The 20,052-nt window shown below is 47.3% G+C and overlaps 5 protein-coding genes across 5 annotated transcripts; 2 read left to right on the plus strand and 3 right to left on the minus strand.

Moving 5' to 3' along the window:
* Positions 1-6,621: 6,621 nt before the first annotated feature.
* N7477_001252 (sterol methyltransferase family protein) lies at positions 6,622-7,788 on the minus strand (the record flags this gene model as incomplete). The annotated part of the gene is made up of 3 exons (XM_056962915.1): positions 6,622-7,534; positions 7,598-7,632; positions 7,693-7,788. 3 exons carry the CDS (start codon positions 7,786-7,788, stop codon positions 6,622-6,624), a joined length of 1,044 nt encoding a protein of 347 aa, XP_056825834.1.
* An 874-nt stretch (positions 7,789-8,662) lies between these two features.
* N7477_001253 (FAD-dependent oxidoreductase) lies at positions 8,663-10,157 on the plus strand (the record flags this gene model as incomplete). The annotated part of the gene is made up of 4 exons (XM_056962916.1): positions 8,663-8,798; positions 8,860-9,464; positions 9,514-9,638; positions 9,677-10,157. The coding sequence occupies 4 exons, from the start codon at positions 8,663-8,665 to the stop codon at positions 10,155-10,157; spliced, it is 1,347 nt and encodes a 448-aa protein (XP_056825835.1).
* A 932-nt stretch (positions 10,158-11,089) lies between these two features.
* N7477_001254 (DMATS type aromatic prenyltransferase) lies at positions 11,090-12,449 on the minus strand (the record flags this gene model as incomplete). Its single annotated transcript, XM_056962917.1, has 3 exons — positions 11,090-11,195; positions 11,263-11,450; positions 11,502-12,449. The coding sequence occupies 3 exons, from the start codon at positions 12,447-12,449 to the stop codon at positions 11,090-11,092; spliced, it is 1,242 nt and encodes a 413-aa protein (XP_056825836.1).
* Positions 12,450-15,361: 2,912 nt separating this feature from the next.
* Positions 15,362-16,750, plus strand: N7477_001255 (Aromatic prenyltransferase DMATS type; the record flags this gene model as incomplete). Its single annotated transcript, XM_056962918.1, has 1 exon — positions 15,362-16,750. One exon carries the CDS (start codon positions 15,362-15,364, stop codon positions 16,748-16,750), a length of 1,389 nt encoding a protein of 462 aa, XP_056825837.1.
* Positions 16,751-17,773: 1,023 nt separating this feature from the next.
* Positions 17,774-19,744, minus strand: N7477_001256 (FAD-binding oxidoreductase; the record flags this gene model as incomplete). Its single annotated transcript, XM_056962919.1, has 3 exons — positions 17,774-18,796; positions 18,868-19,400; positions 19,468-19,744. 3 exons carry the CDS (start codon positions 19,742-19,744, stop codon positions 17,774-17,776), a joined length of 1,833 nt encoding a protein of 610 aa, XP_056825838.1.
* Between the last annotated feature and the right edge of the window lie 308 nt (positions 19,745-20,052).

A 20,052-nucleotide genomic window follows, 5' to 3' on the forward strand; every position in this document is an offset into this window, starting at 1 on the left:
CAAGCGGAGTAAATACAGCCCAACTCGAGATGGATATCGCATCGACTGATGTAGACGGTCTTTGCATGGAGTATGGCAGAACCACGCCCGGTAGATATTTGAGTTCAGTGGCAGAAAATCAATCGCAAGAATTTCATATGATCGCCTTGTTCGAGGTTTAATGTTGCAGCTGCAAATTGCCCGTTTCTAAGACTCGCATTTCGTCTTACGCCAGCCACGACGCCAGCCACAACCCTTTTGTCCCATGTAAGTGTCACACAACACCTTAAATACAAACCATATCTCAAGAAGGCGGCAAATATGTTCACGTTAGGAATTCTAGTTCATGCAGCACTGCACACTTTCACATCCTTCCTTTTAAGGCCCGTACTGTCGATCTAAGGAACTTACTTCCTGCAAAAAAAAATCATGTAAGCACTAGTGTGCTGATCCTGTGATAGACAAATTCCTCCATGCTACGGCATACTGAGGGTTAATTGAGGATTGTAGTGGGAGAACTGGTGACCTAATAAGCCTATGTGTGGCCTCAGGCATCATTCAATGTCTGCAGTGCATAGTGTATCTTCAAGACACACTTAGAGATAGACAAGTTATCTACCTAATTTATTCAGGATTCACCCTATTTCTTCTATTTATAATATAGTATTAAGTTTATTTCGTACGGCCGTAATAGGGTATCAGTATAGCCTTAACTAGCGTCCTCTATACTAAGTAGGTAGTATATATATATTGAAATGGGAACGGCTCGATGGCTGTCTGGCGATGCAGAGTGGACAACACACACACACACACTGCCTGTCTGGTGTAGAGGATGCTGGATGAGGCCGTACTGATACCCTGTTGCGGCCGTGCGGGATAATCTTAATGCTGCATTATAGATAGAAGAAATTAGGTGAATCCTGAATGAATTAGGTAGATGACTTTTCTCTCTCTAAGTGTGTCTGGAGATGTACTATGCACTGCAGACATTAAATCATGCCTGAGGCCACACATAGGCTCATTATGTCACCAGTTCTCCCACTACATTAGTTAGTTATAGTCGCTAAATAGACCTTAATATATTAGCTAAGTTAGATATTCTCTTCGGACCGAATAAAGCTATAGTAACCGCTTATATTATCTTATAGAGAAAAAAGGTATAATAAATATATACCTAATTATTTAGAGATATAATTAAGGTAAAGAAGCTAATATTTAGGAAGGACTCTTTTTTTTATTATAAGGTATTAAGATTATATATTAGTCCCCCTAATCTAAAAATTATATCTCCGATGAATAATAATAATAAAAAAGAGATATAATATTTATAGCGATAGGGAATAAATATTGTAGTCCTATCTTTCTTTACTTTTATTATATTCTAAATTAATTACACTTAACTATCAGATAGTTAATTTTATAGGGAGGGATAATATATAGTAAGAGAACTAATAACCTAATAAGCCTATATATAGCCTTAGGCATAATTTAATATCTATAGTATATAATTTATCTTTAAGATACACCTATAGATAGATAAGTTATCTACCTAATGTATTTAGGATTTACCCTATTTCTTCTATTTATAATATAGTATTAAGATTATCCCGTACGGCCGCAATAGGGTATCAGTACGGCCTCATCTAGCGTCCTCTACACCAGGCAGGTAGTGTGTATGTGTGTGTTATCCAGTCTGCATCGCCAGACAGCCATCGAGCCGTTCCCATTTCAGGATCTAATTGCGCAACAAGCGGCGAGGCTTCGTGCGAAAGATACAGCAGCCAGCGCAGCATGACTCAACTTATGCTAGAGCAAATAGTTGAGCCATCATGTAGTGGGATGGGTTGTGATTAGTTAGGTAATAGAAATTCATGGGTCAAGTACGAACAGGAGATGTTCCATCTATCATGTATGCTATATAGGTGTGAAGCACGTCATAACCCAAGCACGTCCGACAACTTGAAAATTGAAGAAGCACTCTATCATTTCCTTGGCCTATATTGCACGAGCATGTGAGCACTATATGCCTCATGACTTTCTGTCTTTTAGCCCCTCGCGGGTGAAGGGGCCATTCACGGAGAATGGTCACAATGTTTATACTGACCTCGGGGATTCTTGGTCGAATCATTCACAGGGAGAGACTGAGAAGTCTCGGATGGCGCATCGCGGAATCTTCCGATGTCTGGTCGACATGATTAAAAGATGATATAAGAGACGTAATAGACTTCTGTTGAGAGGGAAAGAAAATCCCAAAAGGGGCTCAGCTCTACTCGAGTGTTTCGAGAGGAAAGCAGAACCACGCAAGACGATGAAATGCTTCCTTTCACTAGTACACTCACTGCTATGCCAAAGCTTGCCTTGGTGTCCTTTCATTTCACATTATTACCGACGTCTTGTGCCGTTATACAACAAGCCGGTCGCTTTGCATGGACTCAAAACTAACTCTGGAATGAGCATTTGAGCAGATTAACATAAACAATTGATCCTTAGAGGTCTATGTCATCGTCTGACGAACAAACGAGTGCTCCAAGACTGGCGAGGCGGCTCGCACGTTCTAGAGCCCTATTTACCGCATTTGGATAAATGCTTAGTTGACAACAGCTTTGTGTACCGATATGTTCAGGGCCACTAGATTTATGTCCCAATGGACTTCACTGTTCCTGCAAGCACAAGCAGATCTTGCCGCAGGAGAGTAATATTCTTGCAACAGCCATACCGAAAGTTTGCAGGACTTCAAACCCGTAGGTGGCCTCGAATGTTACGGCAGTGTCTTCTTTCTCAAGATCTGGTCCATGGAACTGCTACTCGGAAGGCTGTACCCGCAATATTCTTCGAGATGCGTATCCATCGCGGCGTTTCCTCCTGTTAGACCTAGGTCTTCCACCTCTAGTCTTGCTCCAACGTCAACCGTATTGCTTCCTCTCCGCACGATTCCAGGGCTCGATGGTGGAGGGGGCTTTTGCGGCGCTGTCTTGATCATGGATTAGACAGTGCTGCTTGAGAAACGCGAATTATTCAACGCTTTGAGAACAGGAATAGCTGAGATCTCCGATGTTGTTGGCCCGCTGGGAATTTCCTTTGGGTCTTGCCCTAGGGGTAGAGGCCCGAATGGTCTTCAAGATTGGCGGGGCGCTCACAAACCGTCTCACCTAGAGATGGTGCTCTACATTAAGCTACCGGGTGGGGTAATTTCATAGCTAGCGGTGCAATTTTCTCGCCGTAAGAGACAGTTAGCGCGATCATTGATATCTTAGGGCCACTGTCCACTGTTATTCCAATATTAATCTCGTAGGTCTGCCAATCTTTGGACCGGCTATTGTCTTTTGTTCACCAATAGTGTGGTCGCTTCAAAAGTATCATTGAATGTTCCCTGGATCACTTTCTAATTAATTTTTTCCGAGGTGTGGCTAGCACGGTGGGCTACTATCTATTGATGGAAGCAGAAGAAGGCGACGGTGCTGCTCAAGCTAATAACAAAGATGATTCAGCTGCGCAGCAGCACTGCACATTTCTGCTCCGTGCTAACTAACGTGGTCAGTAAGCGAGTGACGCATGTAAGCGAGTGACGCACCCGCCCACTTTTTCTCTATATCTTAACACTTTTATTAACTAGAACGCCTTTATATTAATTGATCTCTAGCTTTATATATATTCCTTTTATGTCCGATCTGTCCGCAATTAGTGTATTGGAGTGGACGCCGCGTCTTCGGTACTTATATATCCCGCGGTAGTAGGCTTAGTGGAGCTAGTATTGCCTACGAGGGCTCCTTATAAGCTTCTTCGAGCTCTAATACTTCTCGTACGGATAGACTATTATTGTGGGCTATCTATCTATTCTTACGAGCACGCTTTTGCTTTTACGTAGCGTTTACGGCACGTAACTACTTATTTTCTTACTCGAGAAGTATACCGTTTTATATTGCGATCTGATAGCCTTTAATAAGCTAGTTTAACGCGATTTGCGAAGGCGATAGCGGACTTTTTAAGCGTCGCTTTAAGAAAGCTTTAATTAAGGATACTTACTTTAAAAGCTTATCGATATTCGCGGGCGTATATAGGTAAAACGCGCTTAATTGACTACCGCGGCTTATAGGAGGTGTCGGCGTCCGAAGTTAAATATTTAGCTTTAATAGCACTTATTAAGGATTAATTAGTACTAATCCTACTACTCGGAAGCTATTCTATATTATATTTAATTTATATATATCGACGCGAGCTTATAGATATATAAAAAGGAAATTAAGTTTATTAATATAGTTAATCCCGAGCTATATCTTCTGGTCGATTAAATTACCGTACGAACGCTTTAAACAGCGAAATATCCGATATTAAGAGGCTAAAGTAGATACGAGAAATACGGTAGTATATAGATTAGGATAATATTATAATCCGCGCAGATTTGATCGAACTCTGGCGTTAAATAACTTCTGTGTCCGTCGAGGACTAAAAGTCGATATCTTCTACGCCTACGATAATTTATTAACGGAATAAATTATTTTTGAAGCCAGCGAAGGCCTATCTCGTCGGTTATCTATCTATTTATACTAACTTCGAAGCGCCAGTTAAGTAGAAGGTCTTTAAACTATACTTAATTATATAGCTTACCTTTAAAAATAAGCGTTAGTGGAAGCGCCTACCCCGAGGTATTAATTAACTTAATTATAGTAACCTACTCGCGGTTTCCTGGCTATAAAACTAATCTCCGACTATAGTATTCTGATAGGGTAATTACTTTTTGGGCTATATAGAGGCCTATCGCGAAGCCAGTCTCGTTAAAGTTATAGATATCGTTTAGTAGGATACCGTATTACTAAATTGTGGCTTATACGAGGTTAAACCACGCACGAATAATCTTTGGATCCTCTTATTCGGCCCGCTAATAATTATATTGTCGAGAAAAGCGAGCTTTGAGCTCTGGATAGCGCTAGGTGAAGTTATATACCTATTTTTCGCCGACAGTCTGGATAGGGGTAGAACCGCGCTTCGTAAGTAGAATATTCGCTATTTCTCGTACGTGAGCTTGCGTAGGGGCTACACCGCGTAGATTAAGCGATAATATCCGTTACTGGAGTATATCCTCTTCATGACCATTTACGCGAGATTCAGCGCGGTTTGTAATACCGCGTAGTCGACGGCGGAGCGTAGCTTTAGGTATATTAAAACGACGTGCCGTCTCGCGTATAGACGTATTTTCCGTATTTTGAATAGCTTATATAGCAATTGATAAACGGCCCTCTTGCTGGATAGAATCCTGGCTTGATCCGACGCAAATTGGAGGCATGGTGGTTGATAGAAGATAGATAGACGCGCGGAGATGCGGAAAAGTGGGCGGGTGCGTCACTCGCTTACATGCGTCACTCGCTTACCGACCACGTTATATGATGCCATCTTACATAAGTCTACCAAACCTCTCTCATCTCTAGGAACATTGACTACCGACGCAATGTTTGCCTCAATGAGGATGTAGGCCGTAAAGTTCAGCCATGAAAGCGGGCGTCATATATCCCCACAATTGCCGCGATAGGCATGTGTATCTCGATCGGCGGTTTCGCCGGCAACATCATGGGAGACTACATGCTATTGATTTACGTGGGAACCGTCATCGCCTGTATCGGCTGGAGGATGTGTACAAGCTGATTTCCATATTGAATGCCCCAAACGAAACGATTTTCAGTCTCTCGTCTGCATCAGCCCTTGTCACTACCGCTCGTAGCCGCGCGGGGCTCGCTACCGCAGGACGATATGGCAACTGCAACGCCATCCGCTCTGTTCGTTAAGATCTAGGCGCCGCTTTATTCATTGTTATTGCGCCTAATCAATTCGGAAAATGTCTTGTAGCCAGTACTATCCATCACACCCCGCCCTGGTGGAACCCAAGATTGTGATTGCATTGTGGCTGCGGATTTAGCCAGCTCGTTTCCGTTGGTGGCGCTGCCGTAGCCCAAAGTTGTTAATAAAGCTGCTACAGCACATATTTTTATCTTCTTGTGGCTGGAACGCCCTTTGTATCATGGGAGCGAAGTTTTTTGAGTGGTTTTCTGCCAAGACTCCGAATATTTCCAAAGCCCCGCAAATATGCATTGACATTGTCCATGGGTTGTTTTTGCGAGCAAGCCCATGAACTCCGCCATTTGCATATTGGGGGAGCCAAAAGAATGCCCCTGGGCAATAATTGTGCTACGTCTTCATGGGTTTTCCTCACTCGAAAATTTGTCATGGATAGTTTGTTACTAGATAGAAAGCAGTGACCATTATAGAAATGAGCCAGTTGGAAGAACCATTCGTCTATTGCTAGTAAATCCCCATCACTCCTTCACTATCCCATACGTTGGTAGCAATTACCACTATTTCAGAAGCCCCTATCAGAGAAAGTTCATCAGACCGTACTGCTCCCACATTTCACTGGTAACCTTGAAAAGAAGTCCAATTTGCTTTTCTATCATGAGGAAACGCTGTAGGTACCTTTATAATAATTGAAGGCTGGGTTTAGGTACAATCGAGGCATGGTAACAAAACGTTCAGTGCCTGCATTCCTTATTTGTGTGATGCATAGTCCAACGGAGATAGATCACCACGAGGCTCATATCATCCCCTCTGAGATAGTAGAGTAGTCTAATGCCAACACATCTTTCTAACTACTGACTATGCCTCTGGCTTCCTTGCTATGATCAAAAACATCGGTGAAAAAATCCCCAATTCCCCGCCACGGTACATCCCATCCAGAATTGTCACCACAAGATCCACAACTTTCTGGGAACCCGCAGGAAAAACCGTCATCTGCTCCAGCTTTCCAACAAGAGCCTGCAAGCCCCTATTAACAAGCGGCGAAGCCCTCGCCGCAAAGAAAATGCTCAACAGCACAAATGACAACAGCCCCTGCTTCTCCAGACGCGGGTCAGACAGCTGCGTCTCCCACGGGATTTGGTCGGGCCGAGCACCGAGGTCGTCAATCGCAAGCACCTCGAAGCCAACAGCTTTCATCGCGGCAATAGCCTCAGCTGAAGTGTGGATCCTAGCTAAACCGCCGCCGCGCTCGATGTTAGATTTCACCTCCCGGTGGATGGGGTTGTTGTTGTCGTATTTGTCCGTTAGGAGAGCTTCGTACACTCCAAATCTGGCGCCTGGTTTCATCACGCGGAAGATCTCGCTGTAGACCTCCACAAGGTCGGGAGCGTAGCAAGTCGACTCAATGGCGTATGCCCCGTCGAATGTGTTATCTGCGAAATCCATCTTGAGGAAGTTCTGCTCGACGAAGTTAACCTGGTAGCCTAGCCCGGCTTCCTGAGTCAACTGACGCGCCTGCCGAAGTTGCTGCGCGTTGATGTTCAGACCTATGATGTTCGCTCCGGTGAATCGTGCAATTGACCGTGCTGGATTACCGATGCCGCATCCCACGTCAAGAATTCGTTCGCCCTCTTGCATGTTCACGCGGTGGGCGAGATAGTGTTCATGGCGGACCAGGGACTGAGCCATGGGTTCATTCGGGGAGAGACGGCAGAGGTGTCCGCACATGCGGCCGGACTTTTGAAAGATCGAAGTCACCAGGTTGTAGTATCTTCATCCAGTGAAGTAGCGTTAGTGGCTGGCGTCTTCTGCAGAGCCGGAGAGGGGAACCAACTGGACAGCCAGAGCATCCTGAGCAGCTTTCCGTCGCTTGACAAAAGTCAATGGCCTTGATCATAGTTTCACCTCAATTCACTCTTGGTCACTTACGTCGAGTTCTACGGGATTTTCTTGATGATCTGACTTCGCTTCCTCAGGCTTCCACACGCGGAAATAGTCTTCCGCATCTTGATTCATTTGACTCATGATCATGATGTCCGTAAACGGCGTTACCTTAGGTACAGACGGAGAAAAAGTAATGGCATTATATGTAATAGGCAATGGACTAGTGAAATTTCAAAAGACCGTCTCGATCGAGCAGTCTCGGAGTCCCTTGCCTGTTTCCTCCTTCATTACGCCTGTTGTCCCTTGTTACACAGGAAGTTATTTATAATGATGCATATTTTATTACCTGAAGTACCCAGCAAGCTGCATCACAACCTTGCAGGAGTTCTCAGTAAGGTACTAAGGCAACCTGTATACATGATCCATGTAAAACACATGATGCTCACCGACTCTCGTTGAGTCACGAACCATCGACGCATAGACGCATCGTTGTAGTATCCCAGATCGAGCGTGGCTTGCGTCGAGTTGCTCCCATCAAAGGAGGTGAACCTCCCTCACTGCCACATTTCGGGAGAGGAATTCTGCAATATCACGTTGCTTTTTGATATAAGAATGGCAAAGATCAAGAGTGCGCTCGAAATGGAATGCAAGGCTGTGGAGCTGACATTGTTTCCTCCTTGCTGCCTCAACATACTGTACCTGGCCAATGTTTTATAAAATATCATTCGCGTTGCATTACCACGCATTCATCACGTATATACCAGTCTCTAGCAGAACATTGCGAAGGCTAGTCAATATCGGTCAAATGACAGTCATACTTACAGTAATTCCGGTCTCGTAAGCCTGTTTGAATCAATTACATTCTAAACAACTTGGTCACGTACAGTAGTGGCCCTCAGGTCATACGAGATTTTAGAAACGATTGTTTGGACCTCTTCTCCATCATTCCAAGCACCGCATCAATTCTGACTGGAAACTTCAGCACAGAAATTGACACCCCCAAAAATTTCCGAAAATGGGCTCCTTGTGTGAAGAAGTCCAAGTGATCATTGTCGGCCTGGGAATCGTCGGACTTGCCGCAGCGATCGAGTGTCGAGAGAAGGGCCATAGTGTCCAGGCCTTTGACAAAAGCGATATACTGAAGCCCATTGGTAAGGTTCCCGCCCGCAAACTTGGTAGTGGAAGCTAATATTACGACGAACCTTTGTGTAGGAGACTGTATTGGTCTACAAAGCAACGCAACGCGCATCATCGAACGATGGGGCGCTGGTGCTATCCACGAAACTCTTCGACCTTGGATGGTGTCGTCCAAGGAAATAAATATACATAACTCTTCCGGCCGTGCGATCATCCGACAGGACCTATCCGAAGTCTGCAAGCGACCAAATTACCTCCTCCCGCGGTCAGAGCTCATCCGAGTCATGTATGAGCACGCGCTCAAGATCGGGGTCCAAATAAGCCTCGGCGTGGAAGTTTGTGACCCTTTCGAAGACGAAGATGGCGCCAGTGCTGTCATCATTTCCCGAGCTGGCGAGCGACGAAGACTACAAGGTGACTGTATCATTTGCAGCGACGGTGTGCACAGCAAAATGCGGAAGACGATCATGCCGCAACCTGTTGAGCCTCGTCCGTCTGGGTACGCTGCTTTTCGGGCTCTGGTAGATACGGAGAAACTCAAGGGTGACTCCGAAGCGAGCTGGGTGTTTGAAGGAGTTCAAGAGGCTGATCGATTTGATGTCTTCTTCCTTTCTGGCGCGCAAATTGCTCTGCAGTCGTGCAATAAAGGGAAATTCTTTTCTTGGTTCTGCATTCATCAGGTATGATACTCTGTCCCATACATAAGATCTAAACTGACGAAGTCTGTAGGATACAAGAGACCTCCAAGATGTCTGGACCTCCCCTGCCGACCCCAACGAGATGCTGAACCTGATCAAGTTCTGGCCCATTGGGCAGCGCCTCTGGTCCGTGATTCGACATACCCAGCCTCAAAAGTTTATTAACTACCCATTATTGAATCATAACCCCTTAGATCATTGGGTATCCAGCAATGGTCGACTGATTGTTATTGGGGACGCGGCGCACCCCCTCTCCCTGCAGCAGGGCAGGGCGCGTCTCAGGGAATAGAAGACGCAAACGTCCTAGCTACTACTTTGTCTCTGGCCGGAAGAAAACAAGTCTCCTTAGCTCTCCGCGTCACTGAAAGGATACGCTATGCTCGAGCCTCGGCTGTACAGCTGATAAGCCATCGCGTGAATGAAGGCTGGCGGAATCAAGACTGGGATGCCTATGAGCCAGACGAACAAAACATTGCCTCTCTTCCGCTCGAGACGTGGATCTATGGCCACGACAGCCAGGCTTACACTGAGCAGGAGTTCGAAACAGTGGTAAAGGCAGTCCATATGGGAAGAGAGTATCACGCCACGAACCTGCCAGACGATTTACGTGCACAATTGGGGATTCGGAATGTTGTGGGTCAAGAGCACTTGAAAAAGCCAGTCTATAAAGCTTAGTGGTACACTACATTAGAGCCAAAGGTTACACTTCGTAGTAAGGGCGTAGATCAGTGAACAATGTCCTAATCCGTCTCTGTGTCCGGCTGTCCGAAAGAGCAATGAAGTTCGCTTCCCACAGCTGTATGAGCCTGTTAGGATGACATGCTATCTCAGCCGGGAAGATTGGGTGCGAATGGCGGTGATTGATGTATGTTGGATCGGGAAGTAGAGTGGAATTATGAGAGCACCCCTGGAGCACAGCTAGACTAAGACAGATGTTGACACCACATTCACAAAGATCAGAATCAAGCTGAGACACTACTTCACTTCACCATTCCAATAATTTGTCCGAGAGATCTATTACCAGGTCTATGGGTAGAATGGGCCACTTTCACAAGAGGGCGATGTAAGTCAAGTAGCGGTCAGGTTCTAGCTAATCTACAACAGTGCCAATCCGGCATAAACGATGACAAAGGCTTCCTCATCTTAAACCTTCATAATTTCGTCAAGAATCAAGCCAATTGGTCAGTGGACCAGGACTTTTCAGGGAAGAGGGACGACATAGCATTCTGATCACGCAGACTCAGCGAACACATACACAAGCTGTCGTCGCAAGAGTGACTCAAGATTTATAGTGAAGCAAAAAAATGAGTATCGAAGCTGAAGAGCGAAGGAATCAGAAAAGATCAGTAGTTATCTTGTACTTTAGACAACCGAAGATACATATATCAGGATGTACATGAGACACCTCGGGCATATAAAGCTTCATCTGTCATCCTTTTTCACCGCCAAGCTAGGTGACCTTCCTAGCAGTCACTCGCGCAGAAAAAAGAGGCTAGGTTCATCCCGCAAGGGCCGACAATCATGGCGGGTCACTGAATGTATGACTAATATGAGCCACGTAAGAGCTACTGACCATGGTCCATTGATCGATTCTCTAACCTGCCGGTTCAGTAGGACGATAGGTAATAAACACTAAAATAAGGTCCATCTTTACTCCAGGCAAATGATACATACTGAATCACTTCAGTTGTTTCCTCAAGGTTCAGACCGGGGCTGCATGGAGTTTTGGTTAGCGAAGGCCACGTTACAATGTTTGCAACAAAGGGCAAGGATGCCGTACAAATATTCCCGGATTTCTCTGATGAAGCCTTCAGCTTTTGTCGTCAAGCCAATATGGTGCAGGAACCTTGATATGCCCAGCGCATTTTGACAATCATTCTCGCCATGCATGTCCACGTAGAACTTGGGCATCGGCTCTCCACTTCCGGGTAAAAGCTCGTAATTCCAGATTCCCACAGGGCGTCGTTCCTAACCACCTTGTCAGTCACACGAGCCGCGGCTACCGGTTTATGATCTCACCTTTCCGGGTGTCAGGTACTCCCAAAGGGCCCGCATATACCCAATACCCTTTTTGTTGGTTTCACTTTTCGCCAGTCGTCCGCCAAGTGTCCACACCTCCTCCACTTTCTTCCAAGATATATCTAGCAAAGCCCCATAGATCTTCACTCGGGACTTTGAAGAGTCCACGCAGTCAAATCCAACGAATGAGTACTGATTATAACACTGCCCCTCCTCCATGTACTCATTGACAACTGAGAGCACCCGAGAAAAATCGTGCACATTCTGATGCTTAGAGAGGGCGTTCTCCAGAAGTTTGTCAAATGCGAGTCCCGTGGTCTTGCACTTCAACGCAGGATAAAGATAAGTTTTGACTGTCACGGCGTCACCTTTGAGATCCAGCCCAAAAGCCACCTGCGTCTTGAACTTGGAGCCTTCAAGCTTCGCGCCCTGGAGCAGATCACTTTCCTTCTTCGAGAGGGTAAGTGAGCCGATCAAATGGTGGAACAGAGATGGGTCAAAGCCCTTGAAGTTGAGCCCGGACATTTTGTTCAGGACATTTGACACGGTGATCATATTGTAAGGGTCCCGTGTAGTGCCCGAAATGGACGAGGCAGGTTCGAAACCAATACGCACGGTTGGCTGCTTGTCGGGCTGATAATTGACGCTAAACTCCACAGGAAGCCCAGAGTGCGTTATCGAGGAGTGCCATACATGAGGATAAGGCCCGAAGTTCGGGATCATAAGTGTGTTGTAGAGGGTCAGGAACTGGCATTGCTGGGGAAGCGTGTACCCGGCTGCATCGAGGATTCTGGAAAGCAGAGGAGCTGTTCGTGTCCACCATTTTTCTTCTGCGTCGTTGCTGAAGTCGAGGGATGCTGTTAGGGAACAGTATATCTCTGGTTCTGTGCTCTGAGGTTTCTGTGAACTTGCCCCGCAGGGAGGTTTCGATCCAGTCAAGACGGTCATCTCGATAGAAAATAATGACGGTGTTCAGCTCCCACTAGATAATATACACGCAAGAAATTCAAGCACTCTCGCGAAACGTATTTTCCCGTAGGAAAAAGGCGGGACTTGGCTAGATATTTCAAAGCAATCACAATTGTCATTCTACCAAGGATATGTCTGGAATCGACTCAACATTCACGTGCTTTTGCATGCAAGGGGTGCAGGGCCTCCCACTTGTATTTTCTGCAAGAGAACGGTGATCGATCTGCATGCACATTAAAACGAGAAACCATTGTGGCTAAGAGACAAATTTAAAAGAATTTCTGGACCTAACTTGATTTGGCACAATGACTTGTCACGAAGCACCAGTTTCAATTTGTCGGTCATAAATGATTGCGTTTAGACTGCATGTGCTTGTGTGCCGTTAGGGCAAACTGCCCAATATTCTCTAAATGGGCATAATCCCTCGAGCGGCATTTTAAAGTGACACCAATACACAGTGATCATGATCTCTACATATTCCCTCTGTAAAGCATCGGTGAACAATCCCCTAGTGCAATCCAACGACATCATGGATACCATTATACGGTCAGCCAATGAAATCAAGCGCCTTAAGAATGTTTTACTTAGGTCTAATACGACACAAATACCAGTTGCAGCCCCATTACACAGGAGCTGACCCAGCTGGCCCAGCTGAAACCCCGCGCGCAAAATCCGGCAAGCAGTCCTGCATAGCCTCCTTGCCGCCATCGCAGCCACCACCGCCAATGATAGACCTGTCCAAATCGCTAAAATCAAGGCAGGAAATAATTGAACACGACAATTGAAAAAGCCGACGCCAAACTTGGGAGACCGTCTTCCACATTAGGCTTAGTGTCTAAGTCTGGTGGTATCCACATAAATACCTTAGCATACACCGTGCTTCAAGGTTACGGTCCGTTCGGAAGCCACAGTGGAGCGCTTGCACAAGCGCACGAGCCTTTTCAGCCCCCACTGAACGTTCCTCACATTGAAATCTACCCAAAAGAGCGGAAGCACGCCGTCGCTTGAGACGTCGATACATTTTTGTCGGCTGCAATCATGCCGATCCATTCGACTTCTTGTGTGATCTGCAAGGCATGAGATAGCATGAGGTACAGTCCTTGCACATCTCAAGGTCCAGACCCAGAATGCTGGTAAGCTTAGTCAGGCGTCTCGGGCTACAGAATTGCGCACCAGGTGAATAGAAACAATGGCATTGAGCAGGGTTGGCTGATTACATGGGCCGTATGCAGTGATGTAGCTGCTCTTTACGAATGAGCTGCCATAATCTCCGAGACGGAACCCTGGGCGGAGTATACCAAATGTTTTGACCTCGCCACCGCTCTATTGGCTTTTGGGGGGGGGTTGTGATGTGGTTAGCGGGGATGCACGTGCACACTGCGTCTGCGCTCAATTCCTCCCAGGTGGCATTTTCGCCAAGTTTTCGCCAAGATGAAATCTGCGCTGGCTTGGGTTATGGAAGTGACAGTGATGATGACTACGACAAATCTAGCAGCGATGGCCACCGGCTTCCCGAGGGAGTAGCATCCGAGATGACTACTCAGGCGATCCGGGGTGCGGCGACGCTCACTCAACAGCAGTGTCATGCGCATCCAGCGTACCCGTGTCGATAGGTCATTGCGTCTCAATCGCATTACTTCACCGCTTTGTAGCCGCTCCTTAAAGAATTCAAGGTTCCCTAGGTACAAGACCCTACATTTTTACTTGATGCATGTCTTGTACTCCTCGCACGATGTGGAAGGAAACTGGGAATCAATTGAAACTGCCAATGACAAACCATCTAGTCATCGTGAGGTTCTGTCGAAGGGGCTTAGGTGTAACATACAGATCATGTTCCGTTAGACGCATTGGCTCTTTGGCATTGTTGATGTTGCCCCAGTGTAGCGCTGCATCATCATTCACATTCAAGGGTAATATACTCGCACGCGGAAGGTGTAGACCAAGCTTACGAAGTTTGTATATCTAACTGCACAGTGCAGCGCATCCTTACTCATTGATACCTGCGTTCTCAATCCCTTACAGTGGTCATGCTCTACAATTTGCGGCCAACGGCGCGAAAACCAACCATATATCATCATGCCCGCAGACATCATGCCCGCAGACATCATGCCAAACTCGCTACTCGAAAATATTCAGAGTCTCGAGCGAATAGGCCGCATCCAGTACATCATACCTGCTATCTTCGCCAGCCATCTGCATAATTTCACGGACCAAGTCTCCGAAGTGTTAAGCGGGCATGCTACAGCATGAGGCAGGCGTGTATGCAACTTGTAGAAAAATCGTCCGCCGCCGGCGCGAGTTGGATAGCACTGGGGGTTGCTGTCGGCTTGAAGAGGAAACTGAGAGGCGAATTTCACTCATAGTGTACATATGACGTATCCAATTTGTCCAAAACGAGCGTCGAGGTAATCAAGTCATTATCCGTACATTGATAGAATGTGGCAATTAGAAAGCCTAGCCATCTAGGATGCACACCCATCAACTCGCCAAAGTCATAGCAGCGTAATTCCCGGCGCTGTTGGTGCAATGCACAGTGTGATTGACTGCGTATTTTCCCATGGCGTGAGCATCTATCTTTTTGCATTGCCCCTTGCCTTAGATGGCCCCGCAACTTGCAAGACGCTGTACAACCCTGAGCCACACGAAGCAGCAAAGCAAGTAAATGCAGATAATCAATCGTCTTGGGACAGAAATGGCGGTCAAGTAGTCATTCTGTTACGTGGTCCTGCTCGCTTCGTCGATGAGATGCATCCCGGGACCCGTAGAGAAAGTTTGTCATAATCTTGACCTGTTCAAATAGCATTTGTGCCCAGAAAAAGGTTTATGTCAAGGCAAAAGCAACATCGATGATAAGTTGATCCTTCTATTCATCTTCACAGTTTCGAATCACCATGACCATTGAAAAGGCTGAGGGCTATGCGTCCAAAGACACGCTGGCAAAAGAACCTTTCACTTCCCCCAATTGCGCAACTTTCAACGTACTGGACCGATACTATGTCTTCACTGATAGTCACCAGAGAGTCTGGTGGGAGAAGACCGGCCGACTGTTCGACAAAATCTTAGCTTCGGCGGGCTATAACCCTGCCCGGCGCCTAGAGGCTCTGAAATTTTACATCCAGGTCCTGATACCGCTTCTGGGTCCCTACCCATATCAATTTCGCAGCGCAATTACCCGCAGTGGACTGCCACTAGAGTTCAGCGTCAACTACCAACAACGGGGAGACGTCGACCCTGTGGTTCGCATCGGATTCGAACCGGTCACTGCGGCGTCGGGAACAGATATTGACCCCTACAACCAATTACCAGTTGTTGGTCTCTTGAACCAGCTTGAAATACTGAATATACCTGGATTCGACCCGTCACTGTTCCGATATTTCCTGGATACTCATACTGTCAATGGCCAAGAGAAAGAGCTTCTCAAGGAGAAGAAGATTGAAGGAAGCGATCTAACCTCCCAGGCTGCTTTTGGGTTTGATCTGAAGGAAAAAGCGATTTCAGTCAAGGGTTACACATTTCCCGCTATCAAATGCACTCTCAATAAAAAAGGGTTTGGGAACTTCATAGCTGAGTCAATCCAGCCTCTCGCGGCGCAAATGGGCCCCATTTCCGCATTTGATATGGTGAACTCGTATTTGGAAGAGTCAAATGGATACAGCCAGTTTGCTTTCTGGTCCTTTGACTGTGTTGATCCCGCTCGATCGCGCCTCAAGCTCTATAGCTCTCACAATAGCGTTGTCTGGTCCAAGGTAGAGGAAATATGGACCCTAGGTGGGCGAGCCAACTCGACTGTTATTCAACAGGGTCTTAAGTATCTCAAGGAGCTTTGGGAGCTGACCAAGTTGTCCGAAGGGCATCGTGAATTTAACGGTGGCTTTGATGACGGCGAAGACTCCACCGCAACCCCCATGGTATGGAATTACGAGATGAAAGCTGGCGAGGCTATCCCTCTCACGAAGTTCTATTTTCCAATCCACGGCGAGAGTGACCAAGACGTCATTGGTGGCCTGGCTCATTTCTTGTCCCGTATCGGGCTCTCCAAGTATGGTGACAATTACGAGGCGACAGTGCAGCACTATTTGTATGACCTCTCTACTTTCCCCATCCTCTGTGGAATGAATCAGACTGCTAACTGTGATAGTCCCGAAAGAGACCTTAGCAAAACCGCTCGCCTGACATCGTGGATTTCATTCGCATACACGGAGGCGACGGGGGTTTACCTGAGTGTATACTACCATTCCTCTGATGAGTATCCATGGTCAAAACTAGAGGACAACAATTAATATCTTCAAGCGGCCTTTCACGCACCGTTTGACCTATTCAATTGAAGTTTTTTAGTCAATTTGAAGCAGAATGAAAATCTTGATCATTGCGGACTATGTCTAATTTCTCCCAGACCACTATCCACATTTCACTCGAACTCCACAGACGAGATAGAACCCTACATTCATTCTGTCTATAGTACCAACAAAAGCCATGTCTCAATCATGGTTTTCGCACTCCTGGTCGAGTATAGTAGAAACCATCGAAACGTGACTGAGATTGTATGAATCGAAACGCTTGGTACAATATTCACGACTTGTGCGTTGACCGCAAGACGTATATTCGCATCAAGGTATTTCAAAGTCCATCGATGACATAGAACTTCCGAGCATACGTTGAGCGAAACACACCTTCAAATGGATAGTTCAATCTTCATTGATATCAAAAAGTCGCTGAGATGTGATCAGGGTTTCGACAGCGCATAAGATGCATCTGCCTCTCGCATATCACAGGTGAACTCAAAAAGAAAGGAAATCAAGTTTGTAAGGGGACGGCACGATTAAGTGGTGCGACCGATGTTATGTCTTGTTACGTATCGAGCCAAGCTATCAACGCGCACATGTTGCTTTCTTTCGCGTAACTATCAAGAATGTGCATAGTGAAGTGCGAACGGCTCGATGGCTATCTGGCAAAACACACTGGGTCACACACACCCACCCACTCACGGCTAGTGAGGAAGGACGTGCTCTCTATTTACCGCTGTAGGTAATCTTGGACAAAATAGTCAGTCCAGGTACCAATCAGGGCTTTGATTGAGTTTTGAACGTCAAAATTCTTCGACTCAGAAGCAACTTGCCACGTGAAGCTAAAGTTGTAGAACTTCGCACTGACAGATTGATCGACGAGTTCAATGTCAGTCAGAGTTCAGTTGGTGAATTGCAAGCATGTCATGAGATTGCTATGTTGAAGGCCAACCTGCCAGATCCAAGAGTGCCCCGCTAGCTCCATGAAATAATCTAGTTTAGCGAATGACTAGATATAGCCTACGCTGTCCATAATTTGACGCGATCTACAAGGTTGGAATACAGCCACCGTGAAGCCTGCCTCCGACCAACTCGACACATGCCTTCCTCATCCCACCGCTCCGAGCCCACCCCCAATCGAGTCATGAACAGATCATCGGGGTCCCAACGCCCTTTGAGTGTCAGAAGTCGATCATAATGGGATCCCCAGAACACCTGAGAAGGGTCGCTTTCGTACGGGAACGGAACTCCCAGGTACCCGCCCATCGTCCCCTGTTCGAGGGCATGAAGCGCCGGTAGCTGCGTCATCGCTAGTTCGCGCTGGGCACGGCTGTAGGCGGTCCAATCTGGGGCTGATGGTAGGCTGTGGCCCAGAGTTAGGGACATCACCGCAGATTGCCAGGATGGATGGGTTGCGCGGTTCGCTGTGTCTTTGAATCGTACAGCTGGTCCACCGACCATTCCGTCTAGGCTGAACACATTTCCGGGCTCGTAAGTAAGCTGGGCGAGCGTCTGGCTAATCAGCAAAGGCCCCTGAGTCGACTCCATTAGCTCTCGCGAAACTAATCGTGAAGCCGTCATCATCCCCATGCCGGCCTGGTCCAAACCTTTGGGAATCGCAAGATACGCAGACAACCGATCGAAGGACTCTTCGGACGACTCCACTGATAGACCGCGGGCTTCAATACCTCCGCGTAGCTCCTGAAGAACATTGAGACCGCCGACATACGTCTCGTTGATGAGGTAAGACTCGATGGAGAGAAATGTCGCGTTGCCAGGCATGATAGGGATCACAATGGCTTGGACAGCGTCGCCGCGATCCACCAGGACAGGAATGGCGTGGATTAAATCCGTTACGGCGTCCCAGAAGGCTGAACTCAGCCCATTGGGACTGATTACATTCAGTTTCGAAACCCTCACGGGAGAATCTGGGTAGGTGCGAAATGTAACGTTCACAATGACCCCGAATGTGCCCCCGCCGCCTCCACGAACAGCCCAAAAGAGATCCTGGTTTTGGTACTGGTTCGCGATGACATAGGCTCCCTAGAATGAACAGCTTGTGAGAAAAATTGCAAGGCAGTCAGATCGGAGATAGAGACCGGCTAGCCACATACCTGCGCTGTTACAATCCCAATCTCCAAAACATTGTCGACCCCCAGGCCTCGTGATGGGGTCAAAATCCCATAGCCACCACCTTGCATCCAGCCACCCGCAATTCCAACCGTACTGCAGCTTCCTCCTACTACGGTATATCCTGCTTCTGCGGCCGCCGAGTAAAGCTCTCCTGTGAGGACCCCTGCCCCTACGGTCACCGCAGGACCTTCTGCAAGCACTGGTTGACCGGCTGGAGCTTGAGGAGTGAAGGATTCCACATAATTAATGCCCTTAAGACCAGCGGTATGAAGTTGCAGTGAGTTTGGAGCTGATGAACGTCCTGCCAGATCGTGACCGGTGTTGCGAATGGCCAGTCGCAGGCGATGGGTGGTGGCAAATTGAATCACCTGCTGCACTGCCCATACGGAATCGACGTAGGCTGAGTAGTGTGCGACGCGGCCCTGGCGGCATTCACCGTGTCCCGGCAGGTGTTGGGCGTGGCAACTCTGCTTCAGTGAACGCGAATGTTCCCAGGTGTCTACCTGCAGCGCGGCTGCGAACAAGACGCAATGAGTATGAGCAAAAGCCACTTTTCAGATTCCGGGGTATGGCCAATTTACCGGGATTGTTGACGCGCCATGTGGTGTTGCGATAGTGTTGGATGAGCTCACTACAGGAGCTGTTTGAGAAATGCTTCTCGTGGCACACAGCACCAACTGGGCGTAGCTGCGTCAGATGACCATTAATGGTCTCATTAAGTTGATTCCACGCCGTGGGGGATGGCCAGCAATCATCGTCCGGACCACACCGACATCGGGGCTCCTGCTCGTTGGAAAAGTGACGTCCCAAGCCGAGGGCGAGAACCAGGAATAACCCGGCTAGCCGGAACGCCATCATGGAAGGAATTCAGGCTTATGGGCTACAGTTGACGTTTAGTCGGATCTTGACTTTGAAGGTCACGTTGAATGACGAGACAAGGAAGTGGAGTAGCGAACTATGTAATATCGAGAGAGCATCCCCGGCCTCGCCTGCACATCTGTCTCTCCTACGGTAGGATTGCTGATGATGCGGTAGACCTGCAAGGGGGTCCAGGTCGCAGTGAGCCCCCAGAGGATATCATCAGCCAACGTGACGGTATGTGTAAGGGGGGTTGATCTGTTCATGCAAGATACTGGTTTCATTCCCAGCCTGCAATTATTACCATG

The sequence above is a fragment of the Penicillium maclennaniae genome, assembly GCF_028827695.1.
Source record: "Penicillium maclennaniae strain IBT 15551 chromosome Unknown utg000002l:1.0-2354659.0:1.0-2356205.0, whole genome shotgun sequence".
Lineage (NCBI taxonomy): Eukaryota > Fungi > Ascomycota > Eurotiomycetes > Eurotiales > Aspergillaceae > Penicillium > Penicillium maclennaniae.